General features: G+C 32.7%; 1 protein-coding gene across 6 annotated transcripts in view; it reads left to right on the top strand.

Annotated features, from left to right (window-relative positions):
- LMBRD2 (LMBR1 domain containing 2) overlaps nucleotides 1–22,959 on the top strand; it is a 41,252-nt gene extending 18,293 nt beyond the window's left edge. For 2 of the 6 annotated variants that reach the window (XM_064480067.1, XM_064480070.1), the window contains 12 exons: nucleotides 3,704–3,778; nucleotides 6,238–6,351; nucleotides 6,720–6,903; nucleotides 7,513–7,694; nucleotides 8,237–8,370; nucleotides 9,796–9,901; nucleotides 10,729–10,826; nucleotides 12,283–12,386; nucleotides 13,568–13,614; nucleotides 14,934–15,039; nucleotides 17,104–17,233; nucleotides 18,169–22,959. In XM_064480067.1, the coding sequence (XP_064336137.1) occupies nucleotides 3,704–3,778; nucleotides 6,238–6,351; nucleotides 6,720–6,903; nucleotides 7,513–7,694; nucleotides 8,237–8,370; nucleotides 9,796–9,901; nucleotides 10,729–10,826; nucleotides 12,283–12,386; nucleotides 13,568–13,614; nucleotides 14,934–15,039; nucleotides 17,104–17,233; nucleotides 18,169–18,253 (1,365 nt within the window). In that variant the 3' untranslated portion in view covers nucleotides 18,254–22,959. Of the gene's footprint in view, nucleotides 1–3,703; nucleotides 3,779–6,237; nucleotides 6,352–6,719; nucleotides 6,904–7,512; nucleotides 7,695–8,236; nucleotides 8,371–9,795; nucleotides 9,902–10,728; nucleotides 10,827–11,306; nucleotides 11,490–12,282; nucleotides 12,387–13,567; nucleotides 13,615–14,933; nucleotides 15,040–17,103; nucleotides 17,234–18,168 lie in introns of those variants that run through there. The other 4 variants (XM_031444003.2, XM_064480076.1, XM_031443995.2 and 1 more) reach the window with 4 other exon arrangements.
- The last annotated feature ends 1,048 nt before the right edge of the window (nucleotides 22,960–24,007 follow it).

Here is a 24,007-nt window from a genome sequence, read left to right as displayed (position 1 = left end):
GTTGAAAAATTTTATGTTGACTTTTCAGCATTTATTTATAAAATGCAAGAATTATAGCAGAAAACATTGATTCAAAATATAAATCTCCTATAAATAGCATTCTGTTATATTTTCTCAAGCCTATGATGGATATTATTATATTTTTCAAAAGAAGATTATTATGTTTGGTAATTTTTATATTTTATATGTTTGAAAATATTTGAAAATTTGAATTTTTTGAAAAATATTTGAAACTTAATACTTGGTAATAAAATAATTAAAAGATTATTTAAATTTGATAGTGTTCACCTCAAAAGTTGGTATTAATATTAAATTCAATTATTTCAGATTTAAGGAATATAGATTTCACCAGTTCTCTCAAAATTCCTTGTATAAATTAAGTCCAGTTTATTATTCGAGGTCTGGATTTTGCTAGGAGGAATCATCAGTGTCTGAATAAAGATAGATTTTGTTGTTGTTGTTAAATAGGAGCCCTCTACTTAGGAATAGGATATAGAAAATTAAGGACTTCAGTTGATGCCTTCTTTGCTATTTTAGTGTAGGTTTAAAATGTGAAGGATTTGAAAAACTAAATAAGAGAAAATTTTCCACGTAAATAAGAAATCACTCTTTATTGAATATATTTCACATATAACATTGTATAAATTTAAGGTGTACCAAGTGTTAATTTGACACATTTTTATATTGTAAGAAACCACTCTTTTTCTTAATGGTTGTTTTGAAAATAGCAGCAGGTCCACATAGATAGCAAGAGAACGCCGGGCCTTTTTTCCTCCCTCAAAATAACGCATGATTTATCAGACATGCATTTCTTTATTCATATATTTCAAGAGAATTTGGGATCCCTTCTGTTTTTCTGGATATCTGAAAATTTATAAACTTGTAGAGAAAATTTTTTCATCATTTAATAGTGATTTCTTGCCATGTTAAGTGCTATATGGAATTGATCATTAGGACACTAACTGCCTAGAGTAGAAAATTGTACAGTCCCTTATAGTATATGATAAACGCAGTGTGAATGATACATGCTGTAGTGCAGAGAAGTTTCACTTCTGAGGTGTGATCAGAAAAGGAGATGAAATGGGGGAAGTAAAATATGACCTGAGCCTTGAAGGATGGATAGAATTTTCATAGCTGACAGAATTCTAGTCAGATATCAAGAGGTTTTAAAAGCAAATTAATTAAGCATAAGGTTTATGTTGGAAAGATAAAGCTTGTAAGGTTTGAGAGATAGTTTTTAGCCAGATAGCTGGGCTTTGAATGTCAGAATGAAAAGTCCAGGCTGTGTCTTGAAAGCATTGAGGAATCATTGACACCTTGCACGCAAGGCAGAGACATGATCCATTTTGTAGTTTGGATGACCAATTTGATGGAGGTTTGCATCAAATAAAGCATGGAACCAAGAATATGAATAATTTAGTTTGAGAGAAAACTTTTAAAATACACTGCTTTTGAATACATTTTTTAACAGATCATAAAGTTCAATTACCTAGGGTTTTTTTGGTAGTTATTAATTATGTTTTCCAGCTATCCGTAAAATCTCCCAAATGCAGTTTTATAAAACTAGCGTAGTGTTTCATATGTTTTCTGTGGAGTGAATGTATACATCTGTGTGTCTGTCTGTTACTTTTCTTTGAAGCATTATTAAAACTTACAAGCCATGTCAAACCATTCAAAAGGATTTTTTGCTACATGGTCTAAGAAGTCATCTCTACCTTCTATCATTTTTCAAGGTAGAGGATTTTGGAGAGGGAGAAACAGGCTACTTATTTTCACTGAAAATTGCCCCTCAGACTGACTTAATGTTTTTTTTCTGGTAAAGAATTGATTAGGCACAATAATGACAGAGTTCAAAGTTATATTATTTTATATAAGGAAAGTAAGCTAGTATTTCAAATACTGTCCACACTTTATAAAAATTACAAACTTTTGAAAGAAACTTAAATTTTTAAGGTATAGTAAATATCAATAGTTAACTATTTCAGTTCTTGTTTTTGTTTAATATGCTGAAGAATTTAAAGGAAAAATGGGATCTTCATATATAATATATAATCAGAATGTATTGTTTATATTCAAAGTTATGCTAACAAGTCAATAAAACTTTAAGGCAACTTAGAAATGTAACGTGATGATGCTTCGAGCACGTTTTAAAACCCCAAGTCTTGTCATTCGCATTTTTAGGCCTTACTCATTGACCTCAGAATAAACTCTTGTTAAGGCCTTCTGAAGTGCTTTGCTCTTACTTCTTCATCCTGATCAAGTGCTGCTCAGGCCCTCACTCTCCATTCCTTTTAGTCACGCTGGACTTCTTTCACTTCCTTGAAACTCCTTGTTCACTTCCACTTGGAGGCCTTCGTATAGTACTGTCCCTTTGTCTGGAATATTCTTGCGTCTTCCGTTGGTTGGCTGATTCCTATCCTCAGTTTGGCTTTTTATCTTAGTTTAAATAATCAGAAAGTCTTCCACTTTAGATTATACAGCAATTTTTACACGATTTCTGTTTGAGTAATGTCTGTTTTCTTCACTAAGCTAAGCTCTTTGACAGGAACAATGTCTTTTGGTACAGATTATTCATGAGGTCTGCATGTTTTAAATTTTGATGGATATTGCTAAATTATCTTCCAAATAAATGAGAACTGTTCTCATTTTAAAAATTTGTAATTGTTGCTAGTGAACTTGTATATCTTTTCAGTTACTTACTAGCCAATGGCATTTCTTTATCTTCCCACTTTTCTATGGATTTGTAAGAGCTCTCCATATGTTAAGAATTGTGATTTTTGTTATATAAATTACATTTTTTCATAACTTTGTCTATATGCCAGATGGTCTCCCTGCCTCCAGTTTTGCATCCCTTAAGGCCATTCTCTGCCCTAAAATCAAAATGTTCTTTATAATATCCTGGTAGGTTCACTCTTGCCCCTTAGCCGTTGAACATGTTGCTTCTTCTTAGAACAGTTGTTCCAATTTTTTTGAAATTTCATTAGTATTATGGAATATTGTGACTCTTTGGGAACTACTGGTTCTAAAGATTCCCCTCCCTAACCCCTTTATGCCTTTCACACTCATTAAAGTGTTTGTTTAATTATCTCATCACCACACTGTAATCTTAGTGAAAGACCTGTAACACCATGTCTTCCTACCACACCCTCCAGTGTAGATTGTGGTGACCTTTTACCTAGCACAGTGCTGGCATATAGTGTATTCTTAACTTGAAAAAAAAGTATAGTGAGTCATTAGTTGTGACTGCTGTAGAGTGCTCTCTCATTGGAAAGGAACAGGTGCTTTGTGACATTTTAGCCTATTCTCCTTTGGTTTCTTCACTGTACTTTAGATAATGAGATAATTGAGCTTGATGAGCAAGGTAGAGAACACAGTCCTGTTCCCGTAGAATTGCAAAGTTTGCCTGATCCTTCATAGCTTTTTATAATGCTTATTCATCTTGGTTTACCAAGTAAGCAAATGATAAGGCAGCAAATCTAGAAAGTAATGAAAAGCGTGAGGGTATAGCTATAGCTGTTCTATAACTTTATGTTTTGACTTATGTTCTTAATAACTTTTATTCTGTGAATGAAACTTTGTGTGAGTAATTTGGGTTGAAACTAAACTTGTGAGAATATATATATATAGTACCTGCAGCATCCTCATTAGAAGTGTCTAAACTATGGAAATGGAAATACTTTTATTTCTCTTACTGTTTTTATAGGAAGTTCGTAAAGTGAATGAGAGCATCAAGTATAACCACCCATTGAGAAAATGTGTGGACACAATACTTAAAAAGGTAATTAAATTATATCTCATCTATTTTCCTTTGAAATATGTTTATGTGATATAACATCATAATAAAAGCATCAGAAAAAAAAGTATGAGAACAGCCCATGATTGAAGTCTTCCAACTGCTTTCCATTTTCAGGGAAATATTAACCATAGCCAGTAGTAATTTGTTCATAGAATTTATACTTTTTTAATTATAAGCTTAACCTTATTTACTGGCAGTATTTTCCATTAAAATGTGGCTATAGAGGTTATGTAAAGTAATGAATAATTTCCATGACTTAGTGATGGAGATAGACCTTTATAGTTTATAAAAATGTCATTAAATGTGGTCTCTAAAGGCATATCTCCTGTAAGAAAATAAACTATGACCTCAGTGATCACTTTCAATCAGCCTTCTACATGTTATTTTGTATTTCATATTTCATAGAATGAATGAAACTGTGAGATATTTAATACAGATATTTAATAAGAAACCATACAGTTAAGGTTTTGATGTATTGGTATTGCATTAAGGATATTAAATATACTTCCAAAAATGATTATTCCAGGAATGAGTTCCCCAACTGTCTTCTCTGCATTTACAGAACCAGTGAACTATTCCTTTTTCTGTATTTAATTCGATTTATTTATCTTTAAAGATTTGTATGTTTGTCTTTATTTTTTTATTGAGGTAACTAACATTGATTTATAACATTATGTAAGTTTTCATGTACATTATATTCTTACTTCTGTAAACCCTGCAACATCCTCACCACCAAAAGTTTATTTTCCATCTGTCACCATACAGTTGATCCCCTTTACCCATTTCACCCTCCCCACTACCCTTCCCCTTCTGGTAAGCACTACTCTGTTCTTTGTATCTATGTATTCATTTTTATTTGGTTTGGTTTGTTCCTTTTTTTGTTTGTTTATTGTTTTTTGTCTTTCTCTATCTGTCTGACTTATTTCATTTAGCATAATACCCTCCAAGTCCATCCATGTCACAAATGGCAATATTTAATTTTTTATGGCCAGATAGTATTCCATTGTATAGATACCACATCTTTTTTATCCATTCATCTCTTGATGGGCACTTAGTTTGTTTCCCTATCTTGGCTATTATAAATTATGCTGCAAGGTGGATTAGTGTTTCTTATTCTTCAGATAAATACCCAGATGGGATAGCTGGATCATATGGTAACTCTAACCTTAATTTTTTGAGGACTCTCCATACTGTCTTCTGTAGTGGCTGCATCAATTTACATTCCCACCAACAGTATAGGAGAGTTCCCTTCTCTCCACGTCTTTGCCAATACTTGTTATTTCTTGTCATTTTGATAATAGCCATTCTGACAGGTGTGAGGTGATAGCTCCTTGTGGTTTTGATTCGTATTTCTCTAGTGATTAAGTGATGTTGAACATCTTTTCATGTACTTGTTGGCCATCTGTATGTCTTCTTTGGAAAATCTCTCTTCAGTTCCTCTGCCCATTTTTCAATCAGGTTATTTGTTGTTGAGCAGTATTAGTTTCTTTATATATTTTGGATATTACCTTCTTACCATATGTATCATTTGCAAATATCTTCTCCTTTTTGGTAGACTGTCTTTTAATTTTATTGATGATGTCCTTTGCTGTGCAGAAGCTTTTTAGTTTGATATAATCACATTTGTTTAATTTTGCTCTTGTTTCCCTTGCCTGATGAGACATATATAGAAAGATACTGCTAAGACCAATTTCAAAGAGCTTACTGCTTATGTTTTTTCCTAGGAGTTTTATGATTTCAGGTCTTACATTCAAGTCTTTAATCCATTTTAAGTTGATTTTTGTGTATGGTGTGCTGTAGTGGTCTAGTTTCATTTTCTTTGCATGTGGCTGTCCAGTTATTTTCCTATATTTTAATCTATTATATTGATTATTAGCTAGTGTTCCTTTTGGTTAATATGACAGTCTTGAAAATCAAGTCTCTAAGTGTTTCTCTTAAATTTGCTACCTTTTGAGACCTATTGAGGGAGGTTAACTAACTTACTCAAGTTCATATAGGTATTACATGACTGTCAATAGTGGGGCAGATGACTCCAAATCATCTGTACTATGCCCTTCAGAAATTTAACATCTTGGATTTGTTGTGATTCTTCTTCATTCTTTAGCTAGGAAAATAAATGACATTTTCAGTAGGTGCCTACCTAGAATAATCTTCAAATGCTAGTTGCTTTATGTAGGTAAGATACCCTGCCCTACCCATCACCACCTAGTGTATCTGAGCATAAAGATTAATATTAATAGAGGTAGGAAGAAACTCAATGCATCTTAAAAACCATTTTCAAGAAAACATCAGCAACTAAAAATCCGACTATTTAGAGATACCAATGAAGGAAGATGTTTGTGAGAAAATTAGAAATGTCCAAGAATGACAGATTTTTAATCAAAATAACATTTTTATCTTCTTGCAAATAAGATTTCTAAAGATCTACCTGTTCCTTTCAGTGCCCTGTAGAATATCAGGAAAAAATGGGTAGGAACATGGATGATTATGAAGATTTTGATGAAAAGCGTAATGCCTATCCAAGTGAAAAAAGTCTGGTAAAACTACATAAACAGGTAACTCTGTCAATTATAGCCATTTTACCTTCTGACAATTTTAGTTAGATTCATAGTTACTGCCCACAAAAAAAGAAATTTTGACTGAATATGTATTAGAAACTTCCTTTGATCCTGTCCTTATCATCATTCTTTGAAGTGTTTGAACTTTGTGTTTCTCGGCAAGGGCACTGTTGGCATTTGGGGAGGGAGAATTATTCCCTGAGCATAATTACATATATTTGAGAATATTAACATCCTTGGCTCCACCCAGTAGATGCTACTCACACTTCCCCACTGTTGTGACAACCCAGACATGCTCCTTAGTGGGGAGTTGGACTGCTGTTGGATCAGAACACTGACGGGTATACCCCTGTTCTCTTTTCTAGGTGATTTATTCAGTTCAGAGACACCGCCGAACTCAAGTACAGTGGCAGATTCTTTTGGAACAAGCATTTTATCTAGAAGATGTAGCAAAAAATGAAACTAGTGGTACTTGTCAGTTTGTTCACACCTTTCAATCTCCGGAGCCAGAAAATAGATTTATTCAATATTTTTATAATCCTACTATTGGTATGTAATTTGATATAAATTTCAATGATGATTTTTCTGAAGGGTAGTATATTTTTTTTTACCAATGCAGAGTTGAATTGCATTTGTGTCATTTAACTTATACTAAGTGGTAATATTATATGTCTGATAAACTTCCCTCCCAAAATTATTTTACTTGTCATATAACTTATTATCTGTCAGTTTCCACTGTTACTTCACATATAACCGAAATTCTATGCAAAAATATATGCAGTATATCAAGAATATTTTATATACATATTATGTATTTGAAACAATTAGAATTTTAAGCAATTTTAAATCAGAAGCTTGGCTCTCATCTTTAGTCTTGATATACTACTAAAATGTTCCCCTAAAATGTCCTCTTTGATTATTTACATTTATTAGTCTATTTGCAAAACCTACATTCAATAGTCATAATTATTTTATTCTCCTTTATGATTATTTAGTAAATTTTCTATAAATATTATCAAATTTAGTGTGAAGAACTTAATGAGAATACCACAGTGTCACAGTATTAGAACTTCTGTTTACCTTATTTTTTCAAAACACCGTGAATACGCTGTTATTCCTTTATGGTTTTCCTAATCATTTTTTTCTTTTATCTTCCAGAGTGGTACTGGGAGTGTCTTTTGCGGCCGTGGTTTTATAGGATACTTGCTGTGGTGTTGTCCATCTTCTCCGTGATTGTTGTGTGGTCAGAGTGCACATTCTTTAGCACTACACCTGTCTTATCCCTCTTTGCAGTTTTCATACAGCTGGCCGAAAAAACATACAATTATATTTATATTGAGGTCAGTTTACTTTATATCTATCATAAATAAATGTCAGTTTATAGTGTAATTCTTAACTGTTGTATCTTTTCTCCATATATTTCTTTTAGTAATAATGAAAGCAGTGAAGTTTTGCACAGTGTTATTATTCAGACTTCTAAAAATGAGCTTCAACATTTTTCTCAGACTATAGAAACTAAGAACTGTATTTGAGGAGAGATGAAAAGATGCAAAACATTGCAAAATATTTTTATGAGAATACCTTGATCCTCTTTATGCCAATGAAGCTTCATAACTTCATGTGAAGAGTTTCCAAGGGAATGGGAGAACAGGCTCACTTCAGGAGGTGGATTTGAAACTTATGGATAGGATGTGGGACTAATTGAGATGTAGATTTTTTCATAATTTCATTTTCTTAGGAGTTTAAAAAATTGTGACTATGCTTAAATTTTAGAATGTCAGTAAATGTTAGCTGAAATTAAAGTACAGGGCTTGTGATTGTACACAAAGTGCTGAAGTCTTTTAGTCTTAAACTGGGTTTTTTGTTTCGTTTTTTTGTTTAGATTGCTTGCTTCCTTTCCATCTTCTTCCTCAGTATCTGTGTTTATTCTACTGTGTTCAGGATTCGTGTATTTAACTATTATTACTTGGCTTCCCATCATCAGACTGATGCTTACAGCCTTCTTTTCAGTGGCATGTAAGTAGATTGTGTTAAGAAACAAGAAAAATGTCTCCATTGCATGTCTTTTCATGGTTCTCTCTTTTATTTCTTATTTATGGACCTTCCACTAGCACCTGTATTTCTATGAGCTAATTGATTAGGTTTTAGTATTAATTAGATGCTTGTCGATTGCTAGCTAAATTCTGCTTGAAGTTTAAGGTTAAAATAGGTATGCTAGATTAGAAAGGAAAAGAAAGATATAGTGAGCCTGGATCTACCGGTTAAGAGAGTCAATAAGTAAGTTAGTAATGACAGGAACATTTGAGAATTTAGAGATGAAGGTAGACCGAGAAAGTATTCTGAGATTCAGTGGCCTGGAACTGAATTATGAAGGACTAAGAACACCAAAAAGAATACTCTTTGCTAAGAACTTTAGCAGAGGTTTAGAGAGATGGCTCTAGCTTGGACTAGGTTGCACAATCTATTATTTGTCCATGTTGTTAAATTAGTCATACTAGGTTTTTATAAAAGCCAGATTTGGGGAACTTCAAGAGAAATCAATATCTGAAGCATCTCTAAGACTCTTTTTAACTTTTCCCACAAATAATTAGAGACTCAAAGCAAGTTGCAAGTATAATACAAAGAGTCCTATTAACCTTCACCCAACTTCCCCCAATAGAGACATCTTATGTGGCGTTTGTACTATATCAAAACCAGGAAATTTACATTGATACATTATGGTTAACTAGATTACAGACCTTATTTAGTTCTCATCATTTTTTTATCCTTTATTCATTTGTGTGTGTGTATGTGTGTGTGTGTGTCTGTGTCTGTGTCTGTGTGTATTAGTGTAGATTCCTGTAACCACAAGCACAATCAAGATACAGAACTGTTCTATCACCATAAAAAAAACTCCTCACATTACCTCTTTGTATTCATACCCTCTCATCATTTTTATCTCCAGCTATGTTCTCTTTTTATCTGGTCAAAACTGGGCTCTAACAATTATTTATACCTATAGTTGTCAGAGTGGCATACTTTGATACAAGTTTGGATCTTTTATGTACTGAATTCAGTTCACCTTGAGGATGTTACTGTTCTTATCATGCTATTGAGACAGATTGCACAGATGGTAGACTTGGAAGAGGTACATACAAAGCTCCTCTACAAATTGTTCAGATAAAGCAGTGCAAACACCACCAAAGGAGGTGTCCTGAGGCTGGCATTTTGCCATGTAGGTGTTGCTGTTTTTAAGGAGGATGTGATTAATAGGATATTCAGAATGTCTTCCAAGTAAGTAAGGGCAATTCCGAGTTAGAATTCAAAATACAAATAGATGAGAATAATAGTTACAATGATCTACAATGTTCTTAATGTATTTCAACATAATATAAAATGTATTTTGCTGCTTTATGATATATATATAATCTTATGTATTGTGTTTATAAATGCTTATTGCAGGTTATTTTGCCGTTTGACTCCTCCTTTATGTCTTAATTTCTTGGGTTTGACCCATATGGATTCATCCATCTCTCACCAGAATACACAGCCAACTGCTTATACATCTGTAAGTATGTTCAGAAAAGAGTTCTTTAGATTCATTATCTACATGGGATGCTATTATTGTGAAATTTATCTTTAATGCTGGCAGAAAAGTTGTGTAGCATTATTAGATCTTTATAAAATAACTAAAACTTTCTTTCAAAGAGTTATATATGTAATTACTAATAATTGGATAAAAGTGATTTTAATAAAAAATTATTTTTTGAAACAAGGTCCTATTGTATAGCACAGGGAACTATAATCAATAGTGTGTAATAACCTATAATGGAAAAGAATATGTATACATGTATGTGTATATATATAACTGAATCACTATGCTGTACACCAGAAACTAACACAACATTGTAAATCAACTATACTTCAATTTAAAAAAAATATATATATATTTTTAGGTTGTCCAGCTGAGTAGTATCAGTAGACCTGACCTATAATAATATTAACTTTTCTGTTTATGGTCTTAACATATTTGATGATTTTCAGTAATAAATATAAAATATTAATTTCATCTAGGAGAAAATCTTAATAAATAAGCAAATTAAGATATAATAGACATATATAACATTGTATTAGTTTGTGTACAATATAAATTGATATATGTATATGTTGTGAAATTATTACCACAATAAGTTTAGTTAATATCCATCACCTCACAGTTACAGTTTCCTTTTTCTCTTGTGATGAGAACTTAAAAATTAGTCTATTTAGTGCTTCATTTTTTGAAAACTCCAAATTTATTGATATAACAGTTTCTGGGCAAATTTTCTAATGATGAAAATGGATGGAAGATATAGAACTTGTACTAATTTAACTTAATTTTTTCTTGCTCCTCAGATTATGGGTTCCATGAAAGTTTTATCCTTTATTGCAGATGGGTTCTATATATATTATCCTATGTTGGTGGTGATTCTCTGCATTGCTACTTATTTTAGGTAAGAAACTTAACATTGCTTATTTTCCCACATACTCTTAGATTGATCTGGATATTCTTTCTAACCTTAAAGCTCTTTTAAATATTCACTGGTTGGATTTTGGTTCTTTGTTTTATTGTGGCTTTGGGGATGCCAGGGATAGTTTAAAGAGATTGCTTGAATGATTGCGTCAAGTTCTTCCTCCCGAGATATTGTCAAGAAAAGGGAGGTAGAGTTGTTCTCTTACAAGTATTTAGACCACAAAGTGATAGGGTTAATTACAGAATGTTAACTCCAAGTCCTGACCTTTGATACTGGCAGTCAGTGTAGCTTATAAAACACCTCCATGCCCAGCTTATATCCAGTAGCATAAATTATTCTGAGGGCTTTTCCCCGTGGTCATTTTTGGGTTTGTAGATACTTCAGACCATAGCCAGCACAATGGGGCAGGTGAGGAGCAATTGTAATCAGGCAGTACATACGAGGCTGCTTTTTCTATAGGATCAGAAAAAGTGGTAGAATCTTGGCAGAGGTAAGACTCAAAAGGACTTAAAGGACAGGTATGTTTGACTTCCTAGTGCCCTGTCTTCCCAATTCCACGTGTCAGGTGCCCTCATCCTGTACTCTGCCTATCCTCTTCACTGCTTATGTGCTCCATGACACACCAAAAATGCTACTTTAAAAAAAAATTTATTGATGTCAATCAGTTTGCTTTTCTAACAAAAATGAGTTTCATCTAACCACTTTTCATTTAAATCTTCCAATACCATTATACAGTTACCATAAACACTATATATGTACTAATATCAGGATATTGAGTAAACAGACAGGTATTGTTTGAATAAATTCGCTATTGAATTTTTAAAAACATCTATATTTTACCTTACTGTAAGTAAAGGAGCTAAAGGATTATAATTTAAAACTGTTAATATGAACTGATAGAAAATCTAATATTTTCAATTTTTTTATGTAAAGTAGAAAAAAACAGAGGTTTATATTATGAAAATGGTGTATTAAAGGAAGAGACTAATCATCTTTTGGATGTCTAAAACTAAATTTTGATTATATGCTTTTTCACTTAAAAAGTTTATAAACTACAAACGGAACATTAGGAGCTTGTGTTATATAAATCATGTCTTATCATGTTAGTAGTTAGGTTGGTAAGATTAGCATCTCTTTTTCTCTTACTAGATTATTATATGAATCAAGGAATAGATGGGTGGGATAGTGCCTTGTCAACTATAAAAGGAAAAAATCTGGTTATGGTGCATACCCTAGTCAGTGGAGTACTAGGCATTTAAGCATCCTAGAAAGGGAAATAAGCACTTATTCAAGAAAGACAAATGTCACTCTATGTAACTTGACATGATAACTAATAGTAAAACATAGGTTTCTTTTGGGTGACAGTACTAAAGAATAATTTAAGCATTTACAGTGTAAAATAATGGTTATCTTTTTGAAAATCTACCTTTACTAGTTTGGGAACTCGTTGTTTGAATCTACTTGGTTTCCAGCAGTTCATGGGAGATAATGATATGACATCAGACTTAGTTGATGAAGGAAAAGAATTAATCAGACGAGGTAAGTTTGTCTTTTCAAATAAATGAAAGGAAAGTACTAAGACTCAAAATACAAAATTAATGTTTGTATAATTTATAACTTCTAGTTGATCTTAAGAAATCACAAATTAATTATTTTAGCTAAAATTCTACATAAAGCTTTCATAGCAAAAATAATTTAAAAACAAATGATTGTTTCATCTGTTTGTAAGAAATTCAGCAGAAATTATTAATATGTCCGCAACTAAATAATGTCCTTGTTTGGTATTAGAGTCATTTTCCTGTTTGCTTTGAAATTGATTTGCCAAGTTAAATACGATTATAAAACTTGTTAAAGAATCATCATTATTTTAATGCTGCATAGGAAATCATTCAAGCCAAGACTGGGTTTTAGAATGTGATGATCATTAACAACCTGGTAGAATATATGACACTCTGCTAGAATCTAATCTCAAAACTGACTGTACCAAATTTCTTGACGTTCAAGTGATGGTAGAATTGGGGGGAAAGAAGAACAAAACGTGAGTTTTAGGATGTTGGCTCTTAGATACCCTCCCTACCTGGGTCTGGGGTTCTTGTGTGATCTAACTTAAAAATTAGCCAAATTGTGTTGTGGCTCTAAAATAAGCCAGTCTAGCCTTCACATACTCTCATAGGAAGGTAGTGTCTAGTTAATATAATAGTTCTACTGCTTTTTGAATTAATTAGACTTCATCTGGAATATAATGTCTAGTCCTGGGTAAGATTTTCAAGAGTGAGACTGATAAGTCAGAAGGAATTTAGAGAGGATAGCTGGAATGATGAGTCTGTAGGGCATATCTTATGAGAGAGAACCACTGAATATATGGCCAGAAGAAAGGAATGGAAAAGACTCTTATACAGAAAGAAGTATGAACTTAGTTTAGAAGATAAGATGTAAAGAAAAAGAGAAGTTACAGAAAAACAAATTTTAAGTCACCATGGGGAAGAACTTCTTCCTCACTAAAACTAGATAGCGCTGAAAGGGCCATCTTCAACAAAAGTAGAGAAGGTATTCTCTGTAGAGTTAGGTGACCTGTAAGGTTCTTTCCAACAATAACCTATTACCTTTGACTCGGTAGTAATTTAAAGGAAATTGGTCATAGCCTGATACCTTTACTTCAGTTATTCTATATCTAATTAAATCATGTTATACCAAATTTGAGACCACTTTTCTGTCTCTAGAGAAGAGAAAAAGGCAACGACAAGAAGAAGGTGAAAATCGAAGAAGAGTAAGTACAGTACTTATTAAATTGCTGTAACCTAGAGATTAATGTGAAGTATCGTAAGAATTTTATTGATTTAGAATAATTGGCTAAAAGCCAAAGAATAGTAGGGAAGTGACACAGGATATATTTTTACAGAAAGGCCATTTTAATAGTTGCAAACATGCATGTGAGGTGTCCTGTCAGCCCTGTTCTAAAAAGTCATTAGTAATAAATTGCTTCATGTCTAACATCTAAGAGTTTCTTGTCTAAGGTAGGTGCTCAGTAAATATTTATTGAATAAGTGAATAAATTTATGTAATCCTGCTATTAAAGTGATTTTGATTGCTTTAAAATTATGCCTTTTTTTGTAATATGACATTAATTTTATTCCTCTTTAATTTTTCTTTAGTCCTTCATTTGCTGAGGCAAACTGACCTCCCAGAGAATGAAAAGGCAAAAAATGAGAAAAATCTAGTCACAGTTACCACAAATTTTCAACACCTGGGTGTGTCCATGCTGGAAAAGTGAAGACCCAGCAAACATGATAGTTATCTTTGCGTATTTTAGTGTGTGTCATGTAAGAGGAGACTCATTCTTTATTTCAGAAGGCATAACTAGGACCAAAGAGTGGAAGTTACTGGACAGAGTTCACCTCTCTATGAAAACTTCCATAGTTTACCAGAATTGCAATGGGATGACACATAGAAATTTCCAGGTCTTCTAGTAAGACAGCCAAATAACATCTGGCATGGTTATTTTAAATGAGATCCTGCACTGCACTGGAGGTTTAATTAGTACCTCTAAAATCCCTTTCAGCTGTAAGAATTTAATGAGTATAATTCCAGTGAATATGGTTTTAGCACAGTTAATATACAATGCCATATGTCATTATCTAATTATGTTTGTGTAGTACTCTTAATTCTGCTGTGAAAAATGACTTTTCAGGTGTCTAAGATTTGTAGTTTATTGGGGTGGAAGAAAATTTTGTTAACATCTCATTATGAGTTATCATAACTTTTATATGGTCAGGGTAACCTTACTATTATTTTGACATTTTAAATAGAAGAATTCAATAATTAAAAATAGTCATAGCTAGCAAAAATGTCTATAAATGTCTTCATTCAGGTTAAGTTTGGTGACTTAAAATCATGTTGAGATAAGAAAATTATTGATCTGAGTTTTAAAGGTACTGTTCTAATTATATTGATTATCTGATGACTTCCTGATGAAAAAGAAATTAGATCCTATTACTTTCTATATATAATCTAAATCTGTTAACACTGATGAATTATTTTCTCACTGTGAGTTCTTGTGTCGTATATTCATGTGTGTTTCTTTGCTAGGAATGGAAAGAACGTTATGGGCACAGTAGAGAAGATTCTACTAGGAACAGAAATGTTCATATTGACCCAAAAGAATCAAACTTCTCAGATATTAGTACCAACCGATGTAAGTAGTTTATTGTCTAGTTTTCTTAGAAATTTTTCTTCTTGTGCTTGCTTGCATAGAGACTGAGGATTAGGCTACCCATCCAGAAATATCTTTATAGAACTGTACACGTGGTTCTGCAGTGACTTTCCCTTCTTAACTCTCAGCATAGGGGAGGAAAGGGAAACTCACATATGCATTCTGGTAGGAGGAGACATCTGAGACATCAAATGAATAGTTGTAATTGTACTACCCTAAATAACAATTCTTATCCCAGTCATATTCTAGGCAGATACTGATTTCTATTTACCTAGATGTTTTTCTTTACTTTCCTATTAGTAGGTGTAGGATATTCAGCCATTTTTATAATAATTTACTGACTGGCCCATATATGTCAGGTACTTTCCCAGGAATACAAAGAAGATAAATTTCCACCCTTGGGATACCCATAATTTAGTGAGGGACTGATACCAGGCAGAGGACATTTGCTGGTGGGTTGAGTTAAGAAACCTCCCCTTGACCCTGCTACCTGCTTCTGGAAAGCAACAGGAAACCTGTTTTTGTCCAGGATTCAGCACTAAATAGAAGGCAGAGGTTGTTTGTCTTTGGGGGAAATGCAGGAATGCTCAGGTAGTATAAGGGTGCACACCTGATGCTGAGGGAACTTGGCTCAGAGGATGGAAAAAGAATTCTTTATTGGGAAAGGATTTGTTTTATAAAGAAATGCTGTTTAGAAATGAGTAGTACTTAGCCAGGTGAAGGTGTCTTTAAAAGGAAGAATGAGTGGCATGTGAGAACCTTTGGGGAAATTTAGGTTTTTCTCTGTGACTACAGCCTAAAGTATGAGGAGCCCGATGAGAGGGGAGGCTGCAGAGATAGTTGGTAAACAGGTATTATCATGCTCAGAAGTCTGGGTTTTATCCCAAAGATAAGATTTCAATCTAGAAAGAAGCATGATTTAGATTTTTGGTTTAGAAAGACAAATTTGACATCTATAAAAAGCATGATTTCCTGGGAAGTGAGACACAGAAACCAGTTTAGTATCTGTTTTAGTAATTCAGTCAAAAAATGATGAGGGCATAAAATAAACAGTGACCCTGAAGATGAAGAGGAGAGGATGTGTTGGATGATATTTAGGGTAGAGGAAATAGAAGAAAGCTAAAGTTTCAGTTAAAACTCAAAAACAGAGGGAGGATGATGCCTGACATTTGGTAGGCAACAAGTGTTTGCTGATGAATGAGGGAAATGATGAAGGACAGAGTCCAAGATGACAAAAACGTAAGGTGTGAGAGATTGGCTTGCCTTAAGTTTTCAAAAAGAATTGTATCATAGTTTTATTGAAGCTATTGGACTGCTCAGAATAACATGAAAACTTTAGGTTCTTTATGAAGAAAACCTTATATCACATAAAGAGAGAGTTCTCTAGACCTGCATTGATCAGGATAGTAACCACTAGCCACATATGGCAGTTGAGCATTTGCAATATGGCTGGTACCCCATGTTGAAATGATAATATTTTGGATATATTGGGCTGAATTAAATATATTAAAATTAATTTCACCTATTTCTTCTTAATGTAGCTGGTAGAAAATTTAAAAGTAAATATGGGGCTTGCAATTTATTTCTGTTGGACATTACTGCCCTGAACTCTTGCCTCGTGGGAAAAAGACTCAGGCCTTTCTTGAAGCGTTTGAGTTGATTATACCTTAAAGAAAATCCTAGCTGAGAAATGAGATGTAACAGCCCTGGATTCACTGTGTGAAACCAGCTGAAACTAGATTTGATTTGAACAGTTTCACTGTTACGATACCATAGTTAAGTATTAATTCTAATTCATATTAAGTCTTTGCACTGTAGCTGCTTCTGAGCTTTGACTAGCTAAAGGGAGAACTTTTCTTTGTTATTTTCTGTCATACTATTTATCATTTTAATCTGATTTTAAGATAACCATGTAGTTATTTTTTCTTAATATTGTCTTCACTATCAAAATAAAGATTCTTTATAATCTTGAATTTTCTTTCTGTGTGTCCATAGATTGTGACCCACAAAGACAATAGTAAGTGGACTTTTTTTCTTCCTTTGCAGCAGCATCCAAATATACCAGATCTAATAATAGGAGTGAAAGGGACCGAATAGAACTTCTCCAAGATGCAGAACCTTTGGATTTTAATGCAGAAACATTCACTGATGATCCTCTTGAATCTGAGTCAGGAAGGTAAGTTCCAGCTGTGCCATTTTGGCTCCAGCATTCCTCTGAAATTTTGATAACGTTCTGCCTTGACAAGATAAATAAACGTAAGGAAAATACTCATCTTTACTACCAATAAAAAGCATATTAAGCAACCTTTGATACCTTTTTATACCTTCTGATGCTTTTGTAGTTAAGGAATAATAGCATACAGTGGTGGCAATTAAAAGTATCTTCATAAGCAACTAGTGGTATTATAAATAAGAAAGAAGAATTGCAATCAATTGGTAGAATCTTAACAGTATTTATATGCTTATTTCTGACAATCCCATTTATGAAATGTATCCAATTTAGCAAAAGTTACATAGCTATGACTGGGTGTCAGACACTATTCTAAGCACTTTAACAATAATAATTGTATTTTATGGTTGTAAATCCAATTGAATTTGAATCTAGAGAGGCTCAGTAACTTACCCAGGATCACAAACCTTGTAAATGACAGGCATTTAAACCCTGGAACTCTGGCTACAGAGTCTGTGCTTTTAGCCACTATACTATGTGAAAATAATTAAACAAAAGCAAAATATATACATGAAGTTATTTGCTATAGTATTGCTTATAAATAGCAAGGAAGCGAGAATAGTGTATTTATATTCAACAATCTAGATTAATATCTAGAATATCTATTAATATCTCTTACGTTCCGTGATGTGTTTGTTGTGCATCTCCCCACCCTTTTCTTTTTACGTCTCTCACCCTGCCATATGAGTCATATGGCATAGGTTCTAAAACAGTTGTTGGTTGGTTTGTAATTAGGTAAATCCTTTGGAATAACATCCTTTGAGAATAAGTTTCTGATTTCAGCTACTGAATAGATTTTACAGTGCTTACAAACTATGTAGCCACTTCCTCTTAATGTGTTCTTATTTTTCTCTCCTCCTTTATTATTTTTGATGCCTCAGATCATTTCTTTATCCACCTTTCAGGTATCAGCCTGGTGGACGATACCTCTCAATGTCTCGCAGCAGAATATTTGACGATGTTTAAAGTCTGTATGAATTTATGGAATAACTAACCAAGATCAACACATAAGTTCAGTCTTTATGAACATCTGTATGCCCTAGAATTTACACTTAACTCTCAGTGAAAAGTGTCAGGATAAAAAAAGGCACTAAAATTAATCACATCTTAGTTAATAATAGTTTATATTGTTCACTGAAATAGAGTGTCATCTTTTCTAATAGGATTCATTACATACCATTCCTGAAATGTCTGCCTTAGAAGTACAGTTACGGTGGAAGGATTTCATTCATGATGAAGATCGTATATGTTGAAAATATGTAGTTAAATTTGTTTCAGATTAATTTTTTTCAGGAAAGTTGTTTTAAAGGTCCAAGGAAGCCATAAGTCATAACTGAATAATGTTATATAGTTTTATTATTGTGATTTACATTTTTGCTGTTTCTAAAGGATGTGTTGATCCTCTGTTTCCCAAAGAGATGGAGACCTCAAATAATAACCATATTTACAAAACCCATGTCTTAAAACAAAGCTTACTTACCAGACATAACTGAATGTAGAAAGCTTTTTCAACTCTGTATGTAAATTAGTGAGGCTTTTGCATGTATAATTAAGATTATACTTCAACTGATAGTGTTTGTATCTTCAGCATGTGTACTATAATCAGGCAGTGTATTACTTTTTCAGTCTCTGGTAGTAACTGGAAATTATCTTATGCTTTTGGTATTGCTTTGTAAAAGATTTCGTTTTAGAGAGGTGTTCCCCTTTATCATTTAGCATACTGATTTAAGTGTTGATCATTCCACTCAAGGAGAATTGCAATTATTAATGGTGAAGTGTGGGGGTTTTTTTAATAGCCAAAGAGCCCCACAAAATTCTCTGCTTTTTAAAGGTGCCTCTTTATGCCTTTTGAAAAGGAACATCTGGTTATTCAAATGTTACAAAGTGAATCTTTAGTGTTATTACTAACACTTAAATTGTGGTTTACAGAGAACAGAAAACTCTATTATAATGGAGATGTGTAATAACTTGTTGGTTAAATATATTATTTTAAATTGAATTTTTAAAACTTTGTGTTTAAGCCAAAGTTAGATGTTATATTTTAAATCATCAGCGTTTTTATTGCACAGTGGATGTAGTTGAGCACAACATACTTGCAGAGAGTTTTTATGTCCCTGAAGTATTTGCAGCTCTTAGAGAATCCGTACTGTGGATTCACCCAATGGTGATCATACTTGAACTTGCCCACGGCCATCTTAGTTTAACATCTATTATCCTGTGTAACTTTTAATAGTGTTCATTTTCACTCTTAAGTATCCCAGTTTGAAGGTGAATTATATAGTCACCCTAACAATTTGATTATATGTTTCTTGAAGGTAATTTTTCCCTGAATCATAATTTAAATTTTTTATTTTCCTCTTAGTGTTATCACGTAAATTTTTAAAAAGACACAGTTCTATGCAGATACTGAAAGGACTAGCGTATCATCCTAATTATCTGATTTTTAAAAATTTTTACAATCTCTGAGATTAGATCCCCTTTAAAATAATTATCAGTGGATAGATTTTACTCTTGAAGGTTATATCAGCTGTCCATTTAAGGACACACACACACACACACACACACACACACACACAGCCTTTTATTGTGAAGTATCATTAGAGAGCAGTAGGCCAGGAGCAGAGATAATTTAACACTGTTTGTAATTTCATGATTGACCATTGAAACTTTGGGCAAGTCATGTAACCTTTTAGTGCCTCAATTTCTTCTTTTTCGAAATGAAAATGATACTTGCTGTTTACCTCCTGATCTACCTCACAAAGCTATTGTGAGGGTATTGAGTTGATGTTTATATAGTGGAGTTTAAAAAGACAAAATAAGTTGTTAGCTGTTCTGGTTTCCTTAAATGGTATTTGAAGGTATTAGATAGGAAAAGGATCACCCCAGAAGGGGGTCCAGTTTCTTATTATTACAGAGAAGCTTGTAAGTCCCCCAAGCAAAAACTCTTTTTGGAATACTTCATCAAAATCCTGTGAAAATAATACTGTTTTATTATTTAGTCTTTGGGTTTACTTTGGAATATTTTCCTTAAGTATAATGTTGTTTCTCATCAGGCTTTATCATGAAACTCAGATGCTACTGTAGAAATAGAACCAGAAAAAGAGAGGAGATGATCCAATTACTTTATAACTCATAATACCTTGAGATAAGTCGATAGAAATATGGGAATGTACTACTTTCCTTCATTATTAATTTTTTTATAATAATCGAACTATATGTAATAATTCACAAATGGTATAGATCCCTTTACGACTTTGGAGTCATTTTCAAAGTAATTTTTGGTTGTTTGAGTGATCCAGAGTATTCAACTTTTCAATCAGAATTTATCTAGCAGGATTTCATATATGATCAGATCATATAGGTAGGTTACCTGGCTGGGTACATTTGTGTTGAGAAGGTAATGATTTAACCACTGAGTTTATTGCTGGGGAACTAAGTTAATATTTGTTAAGCCACCTTGTATAAAAAACTGTAGTAAGAACGGACATTTTCTGTTTTGAGAAACTTATGAAAATGTAATGACATCTACTGCAAAACATTACTACTAAGTTCATACACTTTGCATGTAAAGTACCTTTCTTGAAGAATTACTTCTGGCAGTTACCTTTTGATGTCTTTCTTACATAACAATAGCTATCTGATTAAATTTTCTAAATTATTTTTCTAAGTAATTGTTAGGTAAGGATATTCTATAAGCCAGTAATTCAAAATAACCATTGCAGAAAGTAACAATGAATAATCTGTTAATTTCATTAACCTATAATTTGCTAATTAACTTTTGTTACTGCGTTAATAATTTATTATTATCAATAGAGCATTTCTGTAAAAATCATTATTAAAATACGCCTAATTATCAGAATGTGTTCTCTTATCAAATGAATAGAAGGCCTTTGGAATAATTTCATCACACAAGAGACCCTCATTTCACAATAGTAAGAAGCAAATCAGAACATGCGAGGGCTATTTATTTACAGATCAGAGAATTTGACAATCGAAACTTTCTAAAAAAAAAATGTTGCTATTTGATTTGTTTTGGGGCTCTACTATTTGATTATATTGTCATTTCTTAAATTTACTCCGGATATGTACCCAAATGAAATTAAATGTGGATAGGAAAGTCTGTGTTTTTTTAAAGTATAGTTTAGAGTATTAATGAAGAAGTTTCATTGATGTACAGTAGCAAACCTCATTTTTAAATACCTTTAGTAGATTTAGGGAATGTTCTTGATTTTTGTGTTGATTACTATTTTAAAGGAAAAATAAACTCTCCATAATTATAATTCACACTGTTCAGTAATGTGAATTTTATGCTTGTGATTTGAGTGGGCCATGCCTGAAAATCACAAGGATAAATATATTTGCACTAAGAGGCAAAACACGTCCCTGAATAATCTTAACATACTTGAATCTGCAAAGTGTAATATATTGTATTGAATTCTAAATGTTAAGAAGTAAATGGATTTAGAGTTTTATCTTTCCTTTCTTCCTTCATCTCTCATTCCTTTTATACTTTCCTTCCTTTCTGATGCCTCTCTTTATAGTATAACTTAGACTGTGCTGACAGATTTTTCTTCCATTTGTTTTGTGTACACAGTTGTTTTTTGATGATGAGTACATGTAAAAGGTAGTAGTTCTGACTACAAATCCCACGACTTGAATAGCAGTATTGCACATAAAGTAGTGAAACAGGTTTTGCTAGGCAACTAAGCAACATCTGAATGTAAATGCGATGCATGCTAGCTCAGTGTATTGTCTTTTTTTGTCACTTAAGTAGGGCACTTCAGTAAAATGAATTATTCTCAGTGTAATGTTTCAGCATAAAATTAGATTTCCAAAAACAGTGATTGTTAAAAACCAAACAAACAAACCCAAAACATTAAGAACCTTGAGACCTCTTTTTTATGAAAAGGAATTCGTAAATAACATACATCATTGTCAAAGTTTTTGTTAAGAGAGGTTGGAACAATACAAGAGGGTTACAGGAGACATTCTGAAATATGAATTTGCTCTGTGTGGGGTACTTCTTTCCAACTCAGAGACTTTTTTCTGCTCAGAGACCTGGAAGACTAGGCAGTGTTATCCCTTGTACCAACTCCTGGAAACCAGGCCCTGTGAGCCATCTACACCAGTGGAATAGCCACTAGCCCTGTCCATCTCTGGTCCCACTGCAATGGGAACATGCCCTTTCCCCTAATCCCTTTCATGTTCAGTCTGGTTTTCCTACAATTTTATTTCCATTTTCAAAAGATTTGTCCACTGAGGTTGATCAAAGCCTTGCTGTAATTTTGAATTTGTTAATAAAGCAAGAATATTGGCATGTTCCTTTCTCATAGAAATCCTAGAAGACATTTGTTTTTAACCCTCCCTGGGAAGAATTAACCTTTTTTCCCATGAAAATCTTTTCTTTTGTCTTGATCGCAAATCATTTTGCAAAAGGAGATTATTATTGTACTTAGTGCAAAAGACTAGAAAGAGTGGTTTACTGTGGCAGACATGTAGGATAAGGTCATAATTTGTTAATCTGACTGTACAACACTGTTTTGAGTTATTGACATCAATCTTATCAACCTAGTCACTTAAAGCTGTATATCTCAAAAGAATACTGGCTAGCGTCTTCCCTATTTGGTACACCAAGTTGTAGGGGAGAGATTCTGTGTTTTTTTTTTTTTTAAGCAATCCAATGGATTTGTTTTTGTCCATATTTTGAAACCAACTTGGATTTTTCTCATTTATAAGGTAGAGAGCATGTGGATCTTTCTTTTAAATTACTGTAATCTAATATATATTTATACATTGTAGCATTGAAAAAAGAACTCTAATGTTGATGTTGTTACTTCCTGGTATTTAATTTTTATAAAATGTTTTTGTAGGTAACTAATTGTAGCATTGCTTTTAAGTAGTTTAAAAATCTTTCTCAAATAAGTTCTGCCTAGAACCTATTTCCTTAGGGCAGTATTCTAAAATTCAGTAGTCTAGTAGAATTTGAAATATTCATAAATCTCTTTAGTATCTTTTAATACGTGCCAGTACCCAAGCAAAGCATACCAAAAGCCTAATTTCTGTGTTGCATTAATAAAGTACTTGTTACTTATTTAATTCAGTGGATTAGGTGAAATAGAAGATAAGTCTTTTCAAATGTACATCTGATCATAATTTTCAAAATGTTCATTATGTTCATTTTTGGTGCATGATGCCAAATTTATCTTTAATCAGCTGTTACTGCTTGGTATGTAATGGCAAATGTTTTCCTTTCTGACCAATGCGTTGTAGATTTAACTATTTTTCTCTCCAGATTCTCACAACATTTTCAAATATGAATTTGGAAAAACCTGCAAAGTGCTACCATAAGTAAGTTAGCATCTTTGGCCTTATCTATGCATAATGTTCTCTCAGTTTGGTTTTGACAAACTCATGGTCTTGCAATTGCTCTGTAGTATTTTAACTTACTGTGATGTAATGAATTTTTGAAATGTTTATTTGATTATCTGTTAAAGTGTAAGAAATTATGTAACTTTGCATGAAATAAAGTACATTTCTACAAGTTACTAAGAATTTTGCTGATTATTTGTTTTACTTCATACCATCATTGAGATTAAACTTTTAAGTAGACTGAGGCATTTTTTTGTTCCTTACAAATTTATTAACAGGTATTACAAAAGAAATATTTTAAGGTAAATAATTAAATGTCTGTACTTCAGGTTCCACATTACTTTATCTTGT

The sequence above is a fragment of the Camelus dromedarius genome, chromosome 3 (genome assembly GCF_036321535.1).
Source record: "Camelus dromedarius isolate mCamDro1 chromosome 3, mCamDro1.pat, whole genome shotgun sequence".
NCBI lineage: Eukaryota > Metazoa > Chordata > Mammalia > Artiodactyla > Camelidae > Camelus > Camelus dromedarius.
Note: the sequence above shows the minus strand (reverse complement) of the source record. Positions and strands in the feature narration are given on the sequence as shown.